Source organism: Geospiza fortis, unplaced genomic scaffold, assembly GCF_000277835.1.
Source record: "Geospiza fortis unplaced genomic scaffold, GeoFor_1.0 scaffold84, whole genome shotgun sequence".
NCBI lineage: Eukaryota > Metazoa > Chordata > Aves > Passeriformes > Thraupidae > Geospiza > Geospiza fortis.
The window spans coordinates 2,476,677-2,489,722 of NW_005054363.1; the positions used below are offsets into that span (position 1 = coordinate 2,476,677).

General features: G+C 38.2%; 1 protein-coding gene across 1 annotated transcript in view; it reads left to right on the plus strand.

Annotated features, from left to right (window-relative positions):
• The window catches only part of UBAC2 (UBA domain containing 2), an 86,763-nt gene that overhangs the window by 51,666 nt on the left and 22,051 nt on the right, over window positions 1-13,046 (plus strand). Inside the window, exons 5-6 of the mRNA XM_014308266.2 lie at window positions 5,048-5,171; window positions 7,044-7,091. Coding sequence (XP_014163741.1) covers window positions 5,048-5,171; window positions 7,044-7,091 — 172 coding nt within the window. The remainder of the gene's footprint in view (window positions 1-5,047; window positions 5,172-7,043; window positions 7,092-13,046) is intronic.

Here is a 13,046-nt window from a genome sequence, read left to right on the forward strand (position 1 = left end):
TTGAACATGTAAATTAAGAAATTGCTGTGTTTCAGGTGTTTTTGTTTACCATATATGTGCAGACATACATTTGTGTTTTCCATATATGTTCAAACACTGTTCAGATTTTTGTAAACAAGGTGAGGAACATGGAACCCAGGTTACAAAATACATTGTTGGATAGTCTTGCCATTAAAAATTAAAGCTTACTTTAGGATAGGTATCTGATTTGTGCCTTCATGAGGGGATTGCAAGCTGTTGGTTAGATGGTTAGTCTCAAATTTTCATGAACTGCAAGTTGCATGGATTCTGCGAGGATATCCATGGACAGGAGGAACCTTTCTTTTCACCTCCAGATGCATTTTTAAATTTTTCTCTGCATTCTTGCTGCTTTCCTGTGAAATATTGGCATTAGCTAGTACTGGGCAACAAAGCCTAATGCTTTTGCTGCTATTGAGAGACCTCAGGCAATGGGCTGTCCTGCTCATATGTAGTGAAAGAATTGGGTGCAGTAGGTGAGTCCTTTGAGTTCAGGACTCCAGCGGGTAGGGGAACACAACCATCAAGGGTAGTCACATTCCACAGAGTTCATTAATTTTAAGGAATGTTATTATGAATATTTAGCATCTTCAGAATAAAGGCTGGAACCTTACGTGTAATATGGCAGTGTTTGGACTGACTGCAGGAATGTAGGTCACTGAAGTGACTTAGTAACTTGAATTGCAGGTGCCCTGCTTGCGTGCCTGTATTATCTGCAGCTGTTTTTATAGGTGATATTTTTAGCCCCCCCAAAAATATGTGGTTGTGAATTTGTCAGTTTAATGTTTTTTGGAGAACTTGAATGAAGAAAAACACAGCGCAGCAGTTAGTAAGTGTAGTGAGTCATTCTGAATAACATAGGTTATTTCTGCAAACTTAATGCCACAGAACGTCTATTGACAACAGCAAGCATTTTTGCAGAAGTTACATTTATTTAGCTTTCTAACCCTTGGTTCATGCATTTTAGAACCATTTTTCCTCTGTTTTGTGCATATATTTGCTAGTGCTAGTGGTTTATTTTAATCTGCATTTAATAATCACCCTTTTAGACTTTAAATAGTGCATTTCTCTTGTAAGATGTACCTGCCCCTGATTTTTTCTTCTCGGACAATTTTTACGTCTCTGATTTATTTTTTTCAAGGATATTGTTTGTATATGACTGTTTTTATTTCTTTGTACAAAACCAATCTCATCGACTCATATGATGTAGAATGTTCCTATCTCGTCACTGTGTTTCTGTTTCACTTCAAATGTTGAAATTTAGCGTGCTCTTCAAAATGGGGATGTAATTATTGTAGAGACAGCTCTTGCAGTACATCTTTGGGATGGACATGGTGTCCATATAGAATGTTCAAACTCTAGAATTCAGTTTTCAGGTTTTTGAGTTTTCTGGACTGTTTGAAAATTTCATTTTCTATCCCATGTGACTAAAATTAACTTCCTAAATATGAAGTGGGCAAAAATTCAGTTCAGACCCAGAATATGCTTGTGTCTATAACCTTTCTTTGCACACAGACATCACAAATTTCTAGTAGAAGTTAATCATGGTACGTGAAAGGACATTCCTGATATTTTCATAGTATAATGAACAAAGGGCTGGGGCAAAGGACTCTGCAAAAAGAGAGAAAGCACAGAAAAGGAGACTAAAAGATATGAGAGGAAAAGCAAGTACAAGAGGATAAGAAAGAAGTGAAGGGAAAGAAAACACTGAAGTAGTCTTTCAATAAGAATATGTTTTCTACTTGAAGATGTTGAATATAGTACCAAACAACTAATTAACATAACTGAAAGAGTTAAGAGCCAGTCCTTTTATTTGCAGTATGTGGATGGATGTTTGTACCTGTCCAGTGAAATACAGGAGCAGAAATTCCTCCAGTGATCTTGAGCTTCAGGAATAAGGCTTTGATTTTTCACCAAGCAGTAGGGTAGCTTAGGTTTGACAGGCTCTCTGGCAGTCGTCTAGTTCAACCCTGGGTTCAAAACATGTCCAGCAAGAATGGGTTATTTTGGGCTGTGTGTATCTGAGGATGTATCTCTGAGGATGGAGACTGTAGCTCTGGGCAGCCTGGTAAAATACTGGACCATCATTATCCTGTCTGGAGTTGCTCCAGTATATGAATACCTTTCTTGAAGCATGAAACCCAAAAGCGGACACAGTGCTTTAGGTTTAGGCTCAGAAGTGCTGAGCAATTACTTCTCTTGGCCTGATGACAACACATTGATAATGCTGCCCTGTATGTGATGGACCTTTCCTGCAAGGATACAGTGACACAAAGGCTTACTAACACTCAAAGGATTCTCCAGCTCCTTATCTGCAAATCTGTTTTCTAGCCAGTCTATGCTACTGCACAAGGTTGTTCTAACCGAAATGGAGACTCCACAGTTACTTCTGTTGAACTCCCTAACATTCCTAATGTCAGCCCATTTTCATCAAGGAGTAGCTGAATGTAGTCCTGCTCTCCAAAGTATTGACTGCTCCCTCCAGTTTGATTTCACTCGCTAGCTTGTTGGGAGTGCACTCTGTCCCATCATCCAGGTTGTTTAATAAAGACAATAAATAGTGTTCATGCCAATATGGATCCCTGAGGGGAGCTGCTAGTAAGTGGTTGCCATTAAAGTTGGTGCTGCTGATCAGAACCCTTCGAGTCCAGCAGTGCAGCCAGATTCCCTCTAATCTGCTTATGCAGTGCATATCTTCCCTGTTTTTCTTTAAGGGCTGAAGAAGAAACCAAGTCAAAGGCCATCCTAAAGTCAGAGTGTACAACATTTGCCATCTTCCCCTTCCTTATCCACAGCACCAGAGTCACTCTTGGTGAATCCAGATGGGATATTAGCAACTGCCTTGTCCATTACATAGCTGGCAATGGCTCCTAGGAGCTTTGCTCTGTAACTTTCCCAGGGGTAGAGGTGAGCTTTGTAGCTATCAGGATCCTCTTCTTGCCCTCCTTGAAGATGGCTGTGACATTTGCAATTATCCACTCAGGAACCTGCTCTAATCACCGTGATGTTTCAGTGAGGTAGTATTGGCCACCTCCATGAGAGCCCTGGGGTGCAGCCTATCTGGTCCTTTTGCCTCCTGTATGATCAGCTGGGCTCAAGAGCCTCCAAAATGTCTTCTTTCACAGCAGGTGTTGCTCCAGTCCCACAGGAGACTCAAGGACCTGCAAAGCCTGAGGGCAAAACTAACCATTGAAAACTGACCCAAAAAAGACATTGAATGTCCTGGGTTTTTTCCTGTCCTTTGTCATTAGGTCCCTTTTTTCACCAGTGGGTCCACATTTTCCTTGACCATCCTTTTGTTGCACTTTACTGTGTCAGCCATATTCTGGTATTATTCTGTGGATAACTTGTCTGACAGACCTGCTGTAGATAAGTGGCATCCCCATATAGATATTCTAAAAAAAGCCATTAGTAAACTACTGAAAATACTGAAGGCAACAGAAAATAAAGGGAAATTTTCAAAGTACAAAATTGTATAAAGAAAGTTGAGGGTGAAAGTTTAAAATTAACTGGAATGAATTTTCACCCAGTGGAATTGCCTGTACAAATGAGTTTCACACAGCATTTTGAAGGGCACCATTGACATTTTAAAAAAAAGATACCTGAATGGATATTTGGGTAATATCTATTTATATTAGATGTGAGCTCTGTCTAAAAAACAAACACTGATTCCTTTAGGAGCATACTTGTAGTGCCTATGAACTTACTGTTTTAGCAGAAAAGGCCCATCACTAAGTTTCCTCCAGCTCCTCTAGGTTGTTGGGTACTGAGCAGTGTCAGACACTGGAATTTGAATTAATCTGATAGCTACTCTGGACTGGGGTGGTGCTTTCTGGGGTCTCTGTTGACATAATTGGTGAGTACTAACATTTAGGGAACCTTTTAGCATTCTCTAATCTCTTTAAAATGCACTTGCAGTCTTGGGAAATTCCTTTTTGTACTTTCCTGTCTTATGATTGAGTGCACTCTTGCATGTGAATCTCTGTCTCTGAGTCACTGTTTATCACAGGATCAATAGAACCTGAAAAGCATGCCACAGTTGTGGTATTCTCTTAATTTGGTCAGAGTAGAAAGAAATAATTTAAAATTACTTTTCTTAGAAGAGAAAATAATTTTTTTCTTTGTTTTTCTTCTATCTTCACTTGTAAAACCTGATTTTTTCGGTGAATATTGCCTACAATGGAGTAACTTCAGATGAATAATTTTTGTATGTTGCTTTCTTATAACATTTTGACTCTTAGAACTTTAGTCATTTCAGTTTATTTCAATAACGTGTTGTGTCTGTTTATACAGGTGTATTTTGTTTGTGTAGAAAGGATTATATGCAAAATTGAGTGTCTGAATGAAATGCACTAGCTCATGTTCACAAGCTCAGTCTAGGCATCTGGTCATTGTAAAAAGTGCTTGAAGTCTTAGATTCTATGTCATCCTTCCAGTGATGGTTTAAAAACTTAAAAAACATCTTGTGTTGTGATTAAGATGAGGACCCTAGAGAGAGTTAATTTGTAGGGCCATGAAAGCCACTGGCAAAGGGAAGTTAAATCAAACTGTCATTATTTCCATCTTAGGTACTGTAGTCTTTTGGCAATCCTCTAACACATTAAGTCTGGGTAAATACGGGGAGCTTAGCTTCATAAATGAAGTAGTTTCCTTGACCTTTTGGGAAAGGTAAAATCCTTGCCATTTGTCCATTTGAATCATATTTTGTTCTGATGTAGGACATTACTGCTGTTCGCACTGTTGTGTGCTGTGCTTTATGGAAAGAATCTGCTATTAGATTAAATATGTTGCCTTCTCTTCTGCCTCCAGTCCTAAACATTGAGAAATAAAATACTTTTTGTCACTCCTTCTTATTTGCTAACGAATCTGTTACCTAGAATGCCAGAAGTTACCTAATGTGTGTTTCTAAGGAAGACCTTTGTTTGCAAGGTGGTGTAACATTTTGATTGTTATGTACTTAAAATTAACTCCTTTTGATTGTCTGTTGCTAGTATCATTCTTATAACCATGTGTACCTTTCTTTTTGCAGCTTGGGTCCTGTGTTTGCGCTGTTTGTTCCGTTTTATTCCTCCATTCCAAGAGTGCAGGTGACACAAGTATTGGGCCACTTTTCTATAACCAATAAGTCTCTGGTCTACATACTGGGTTTGCAGGTATGGTATGTACTTGCTTGTTCATCTTTTAATAAACTAATAATGTAGATAGTAGTTAGTATTTCTGTTTGTCTGTGAATTTTGATGCTTCCACGTGCATGATTCAGCATCCTTTTAGCTAGTAACTATCCCATCAGCTAAAACATAGATAAATGTGTTTCTAGTATGTTGGAGTGGTGAGCAAGTGATCTGTTCTTACCTTGTCTTACATGGGAAAATATAATAGAAAATTCAGTTTTTATGGTTTTTTTGGTCAGTAAAATGAATTAGATGAAAAGAGATTAAAATGGAACCTGATCCTAAAGCATTTTTATCTTTTACCTTTCTAGTTTGCTTATGTTATTGAATTTGCTTATTTTTCCCTTGTCTATAAGAGTTCAAACAAAGCTGTAGAATACAGTTTTTTTTTGTGGTAAGACTGTTAGCAAATAATCACGGTTTTGGCTGAATTTCACTTCTATATAAATTAATTTTACTTGTATATCATGCATTACCACGTGACTGGTAATTTAGAATCGTGTAACATAGAGCACAGCAACATCATGTAGTATTCTGTGAAACATGACTGGAAAAATACAGCTACTTGTTATAGAAAGCCAGTAATTATTCAAAAAACAATTTAAAAACCCCAAGACCCAGCAGCCTAGAAATGAATGGACATTTGTGTCACATCCTGAATGATGAGATGTGCAAATTTGTGAGAAATTAGGCTCACTTCTATATTTTCTAGGGATTCAAAAGTACCTCTGGCATGAGCAATGGGGAATACACCATAGCTATGTGAAATATGGGAGAGAGTATTTTAGAATAAGTAGTCAGTTTCAGAATATTGACTTGTGCTCTACATGAACATTTCATTCATCCTCTTTCCTGTTCAGCCTTTGGTTTCCTTCACTTTCTGCTCCAGCACCTTGTTTTCTTGATCTCTCAGAAATCTTGTTTCCTCTCTTCTGAGCCCATCACTTGCGCTATTATTGCAGTCTTTGGGAAAGCCATGCTAATGTGTGGGCTGTTTTCCATCGGGTCTTTTGCCTTTTGCTTCCGTGCACAGTGGATCAGTGCTGTCACTGAGCCCTGTATCTCTGCAGGATCTCTCCCTGCTGAGCGCTGAATGCTTGCTGCCATCACCCAGAGCCTGAGGGGAGACTCATTTGCCTTCTTCTCATTTGGAAACTCTGCCCTTACCTCAAGTCACTGTTTCCGTAGTCTGAACTCTGGAGGGAAGGTGTTCTCATGGTTCAGTCGGCATCACGCAGAAACGTTTTAGTGACCATTTTCAGTCCATTTTTCCAGTTGGTAATAACCTTCTCCAGGTGATTAGTCACATACTTTGTTAGAAACAATGGGCTGCCATGTTGACTTATCAGGATTTTTAAAAAAATTTGCTCCAACTTATTTCTGTGATTTCATGTCAGCAAATATGTCACTGAGTAAGAACTTTATTTCCTTAATTTTGATGCTTGTGATTAGTCTGTCTGTGACTGCATGTCTGAGAGCTTCACTTGGAGTGCCTGCCTGCTTGGAACTCTTCTCCTGTTGCTGCTGAGTCATTTCCTTTGCTTCAGTCTGTCTTTCAGTCCTGTTTTTCTGTGCAGCCTATAACTTACATCCTGTTATACTTAGTAAGCTATATGAAAATAAAATGTATTGTTCTCTAGAAGGAGAACAATTGTTGGACCCCTGTGTTTTTTCCACTTGCTCCTTCTGGAATACTTTTTTTTTTTTATGGTAAACTGAATTTTAACAAAGGTAAAAGTCTGACGTCTCCCATTGTCATGATGAGTGCATAACCTATATCATATTGCAACTTAATGGTTCATATAGCAAGAACTTTGTAAAATAAAAATTTAAATCCCTGCTCTTGTCTTTTAGCTCTTAACCTCTGGTTCCTACATCTGGATTTTAGCCTTAAGTGGATTGGTAAGTCTTACTGTTAAAAAAATCATATGTTGCTTAAAACACTCTGTTATGTATGTGAGCAGCACAGTGTATTTGGACTCAAAAAAACCAGAAATTACTAAGTAACATTTTATGTTGCTAGCTAGAAAGTTTTCCTCTTCAACTTCTAAATATGTGAAGCACTGACTAGCTGGTGATAAACTGATAGACGACAAAATTGGTGGTTAATATTGTCAGGGCACCTCTGCTCCCTGCATAAAATTAATTTTGTTGCCATGGAGATAGCTGTACACCCACAAAAATAAATGAGATTATTGAGGAAATGGTAGAAATGTGTACCCCAGGTTGAGGTTTGTTTTTTCGGTTTTCAGCAAGCCTCAAGCTTTGATTCCAAAACTTAGGTTTTAATAACTTTGCTGTGAGGGTTTTTCATGCTTTGCTATTCTCCAAGGAGATCTATAATATAGCTGTTTCTCACAATGACAGTGGCAGTAAGGGCACAAAATCACGTTCATCACATCAGTCAGATAAAGGAGCTGTGATCTGTCTTTTTCTTTTCTGGCTCTGTTGTTGGTAAAGTGCTTAGTGCTGGAACAGATTGTGCTAAATATTTCAGATTGTTAGATACTGATAAGCTTCTTTTTAAATTTTACAGACTTAGAAATTAGGAGCTCAGACTGATTTCTTGGCCCAAAAGACTGTAACCTTTTTCAACAGTGAGAGTGCTGCCACTTCCAAGGGAACTCATTATTAAGTTGATGGAGAACTCAAATTAGCCCTGCTGTATAGAACCTACTAATCTGAATTTGGGTTGAGCTCAGAAGGAAATGCTGCTACAACTTGGTGATTTGATCTCTTACCATTTGCATTGACTGTGAGTTTCTAGGATAACTAATAACAGGAGTGACAGAGCAGCAGTGATGTCTGTTCATGATTTGATCTTGCTATAAATATTGATGAAAGCAGTGCAACTAACAAATCAGAATCCATCTCCCCTGGAAATCAGCCCAAGCCTCTGTGCCCACTGAAGGATCTGTGACTTCCTCCAAACACACTGCCCTTCCTGTTGCTCTGCTGACTCTTTTAATAGCCCTTCCTTTCCAACAGGTGTTCATTAGAGAGGGAAGGAAAGGAAAGAAATGGAAAGGCATTTTAACTCCCTCTTTCCTGATGATAGAAACTCTGTGTATACTTGATTATACAGACATATAAAGAGTAGCTCAATTTTTTTTATTACATTTTACAGTTCTTATTTTAATTCCCTCTTAATATAAAGTTTTATTCTTCTATATAATGAAACTCACTGATATAAATTTTATTTTTTTTAATTTTAAGATTGACAGTATGTTTTACTTAGGTGTAAATCCATAAGATTAAATTGAGTTACTTCTTTGTCACAGGATGGCTAAAAAATAATTTCAAGTTCTTGTATTGCTTCAGTTAGCACGAATTAAGTCATCATCAATTATGATGTGTTTTCAGTCTAATTTTTTTTCTGCAGCAAGTAGAGACCTGCACTCCATGAATTTGTAAGAAGTGCTGCAGTTTGAAAAGAAATTTGTGTTAGGATTTTCAGTCATTTCTTTTGCATAGCATATATGCCACACTTCTGTGATTAAGAAGTCTCTTTTTCTCCTCTGTTAGAAATTACAATGTGGTGTCTTTTGTGAGAACTTGATAAAGGATTAAAGTTTCACAGTATATTAGATAATCTGAGGAAGGATATGCAACACTATAAAGGTGCCTTTTAGCACTACAAGTGTAGTTGGTTGATAACGTATGTATATGTACAATTACAGAAATAGATTGTCAAATTAATGTTAAGTCGTTCTGACAACCTATGTTATGTAATCCTTACTAGATTTAACATTTTTCTAGCTTACTACCTTAGTCTTTGTGGACTCAAATTTTCAGGTATTTGTACAGAAAGGATGAGTAAAGGCGTGAACACCAAGTCAGATGGGTGTAATATTTAGTCACTACTTCATTGCCTGGTAGACACTTCACTGTATTTTAAGCACTGAAGATCACATATGCATTCATATTGAGTGTATTATGATGCTGATCTGTTATTTAGCTTTTGTTGCACTTCTGTTTATGTGAAGTATCAAAATGGATGGTGCCAGCACAATATCTGAGTTGTTATCAGTTTTCACTTTGTCTTCAGGGTGTTCCTGGTTTAGATTTATTTAAATTCTCACAGTCTATATTTGAACATGACTAAATGGGATCTGACTTTCTAGTTACATCCTTGCAAGTATCATGAGACCTTCTTGTGAATTCTGGGCAGGGTATAGAGGTACTGGGAATTGTACTGCCTTGAGTTCTTGTTTTCAGTGGTTTTGAGTGATGCCATCATTACAGGAATGCATGTATGAGTCTGTGTGGGCAGGTGGGCATTGATGTAATGTGCCTGGCGATAGGGAATTTTTGACAATTTGTAGTTTTGATGGTGAATTTTTCTCAGGTGCAGAAATTAGAGCTCATGATTTGTTCTTGGAATACAGGTCTGCTGTGTCTGTCTTTGTGATAAGGTATATCTTGCTAGATCTAATTTTAAACCAGCACAGAATTATGGTCTTAAAGTCAGTTTCTTTAGTGTCCACATGAAACTGGACAATCAGTTATTGTACTTTTGGTATGTCAGTTGCTGGTGTGTTGTATAAAATATGCTGTTTAAATGCAAGATGCTTATGTATAAGAAAGAGAAAATTTATGAAGTAGACTGTAAAGAAATTCACAAATCTGATGTAATCAGTAATCTGTAATCATCTTATGATTGATAAGACTAATTTAGTTTCTTGTGATTTTTTTTGCCAGGAGTATATGATGTCTGGTGCATACAGACCAAATTTGTTTCTTTTTTTGGGGGTGTCATAAAATTAGGAAACTAATAGAGATGCCCAAAATTCTTTCAGTAGTTGTTTACAGAAGTGTTGCCATGTAGTGCATATCACTCAGTTTAGTGAAGGCTTGAAACAGTTTCTTCACTCTTTTTTTTCTTTAAAATAGTCAAAACACCCTAGGAAGTGGTATTCATGTTTCATTGGATGTAGACATGTTCTCCCTTTTTTTTTCCACCCCTTTAAAATCTTTTGGATTCCCGCTTTACATTTTTCCTTGCCGTGCTCGTGTAGGATGGAAATTTGAGAGGTGTGTCAAGACTCAGTCATAGCTTGATCTCATCTGCTTAAAGAAGTCAGCTCAGTTTGGTGACCAGCAGAAGACATGTCCCACGGAGACATGCAGTTCCCTCCACTTTCTAGGATAATGTCATCAGACAGATCACATGCCATGGGTTTTTCTGAGTAGCTTAGGCCTGTATTTGATAGGGGGAAGGTATCTTTCAGGCCCTTTCTGTGATTTTCTTCTTACCTCGTGTTAGTTTTTTATTTGTTTGCAAGATGACCTGCAGTGCATAAAGTTCAAAATTTGGAACCCACCAAGTCTCCTGTGAGCTGCCTTGAATTTACGTAGAGTTCAGTTCAAACCTTAGGAAACTGAAATTGAGAAGTTTCTAAAACCCTGCTTGATTTGGAGATTTCGCTAAGCAGAATGCAACAGTTTTCTTCGTTGTTGCTGTGCTATGCTGGAATTTACTTTTCTCAGATCGTATGAAAAGTTGTGGGTTTTATATTTAGACCTTGGAAAATGCAGAGAATCTGTAATTTAGAGCTTGTACTTTAATGGCTTAAGGTTAAGATAGAAAGTTTAGACAGTGTTGAGTGCATGATTTTAATTTCAGTTTTGGTTTTTTGAGTACATTAGTTATTATTCATAATTTTGAAGTGGCTAACTTAGTTTTACATAGACTACAGATGCTGTTAATTGCTCCCAAGTATACTTGGATTGTACTTTTGGGTTCTGTTTGTTAAGAACTTTTTCCATCCTTTCTGTTAGTTGTTCATCCAGCTGAGGAGTTTTTGTATGGTGAATTCATGTCCTTTAGAATTGGCATATATAGGATAAAAAGTGATTCAGCTAGGGGAGCAAAATTATTAAATCAGACTTCCATTGTTTTAGTTCCTGTCTTTAAAATAGTATTATGTAGCTAATATCTGATCAGATCAGATCTGATCAGCTGATCAGGAATCATTGATTTTCTTGTTGTTTTTTTTCCTCTCTCACACCTTTCTTAAGTGATTTTGAAGAATGCATGCTGAATTCTTTGTTGTTTTAAAACATTTTGTATTTGCATTTGTATTACCTCACAGTATAGTGTTCATGTTTAAAATATCATCCCTTCTACATACTTAATATTAAATATGTGCTTTCTCAAGGAGAATCTTTGGTCAGAGTCTGTTAATGTATGCAGTTACCTCCACATTTGTGTCCTGCTGTTCATTGTCCTTCATCCTCCAGTTAGTCTGGATATCCTTCAGTCATCTACGTTCAGTCTCACGTAAGACTTTAGTCAAAGTATGATTTTTGAACACTTTGTAACTGTGCTTGTTAGTGGATTGAGGTAAATGCTAAATGTTGGATCTAGTTAATTTCTGAATATCTGACTTTGGTATTACAGTATAAATATCAGTAGTGTTGCTAATATCAGTGAGATTACTCACGTACTAAACATTCTGCCCATGCTTAAGTACTTACCTAAGTAAAACCATGTGTTTTGTGTGTAACAGATGTGATTCCCCTTTCCTGATAGAACTACCTCCCAGAGAGCATGTACTCAGTTCACAGAATCACTTGATGGCAGCACCTGGTCCAGCCTCCCTGCTCAGGCAGGGCTGCCCAGAGCAGCTTGCCCCAGGACCATGTTCTGATGGCTTTTGAGTATCTCCAAGGATGCAGACTCTACCACCTCCCTGAGTAACCTGTGCTAGTGTTCAGTCAACCTCACAGTGAGAAAGTGTCTCCTGATCCTCAGAGGGAGCCTCCCATATTTCAGTTTGTGCCCTTTTCCTGTTTCTGGGAACCACTGAGAAAAGCCTGGTTTCGTCCTCTTCATTTCCCTTCAGGCATTTCTTTACTTTGAGAAAATCCCCTGGGCTTTCTCTTCTCCAGGCCAAACAACCCCACTTCTCTCAGCCTCTCCTCATAGGAAAGATGCTCGCAGTCCTTTGATCATCTCTGTGGCCTGGACTGCACTTGCTCCGGCAAGTCCATGTACATTAACACGTGTGCTGAATCCTGCCCAAAACTAACGTGCAGTATTTGTGTGTGGACAGTGCTCATGTTCAGCTGAGTGACTGTAAGTGACTTGACCTGAGTGCCACTACATTCCGCTGACTTTATTGACCTAATGCTCCCTGTGGTGGGAGCTGTGACACCCTGCCCATGTCAAGTTGTGATCACATGACAGCTGACTAAGCTACCAGCACTTACTCCTGCATCAGTTGATGTATCTGAGAAAAAAAGGGGTTGGTTCATCTGGAATACAGGGGATGTTGGTTTGGAAGTGAGGTTGTAATTGTCTGAGGAGGGAAGGAGGGAAATGCAGACATTTCCAGCTCTGGAAGGTGGAGGAAGTAATGAGAAAGGACAGGAAAAGGTAATAACATGTCATAAGACACTTTCTGTGTAATATCTGTGGATTCTGTAGAAAAATGAATATTGGTTGTTTGATCAGCTATACCAACTGGTTCATTTGGAACCAACTGGTTCTATCAGTATTTGCTTTTTTTGGCAGCAATGTTGCCCTTTTTCAGAGAGGGAATCCATGAGAGTAATTCAGCTGTGTGTGTTCTTTGAAGACATCTGCCAAAGGATGAGCTACATCCCAAGAGTGCCCATTTCTCTCCAGTGACTATGACACCAACTTTAATTAACCAGCCTATTAAGTAGGCTTTTAAATTACAGATATCTATGTTGGGTCAGATTTATCAAATCCTGATCTTTTAATGAAAGAGATTTGGTTAACAATGTGTTAATCATCACCTACAGAATGCTGGCAGAGACCAAGGGAACCTATGCATGGGACACCAGGACAAGTTAAGAATAGCTGTACTGTGCTGAAATGGCAGTACA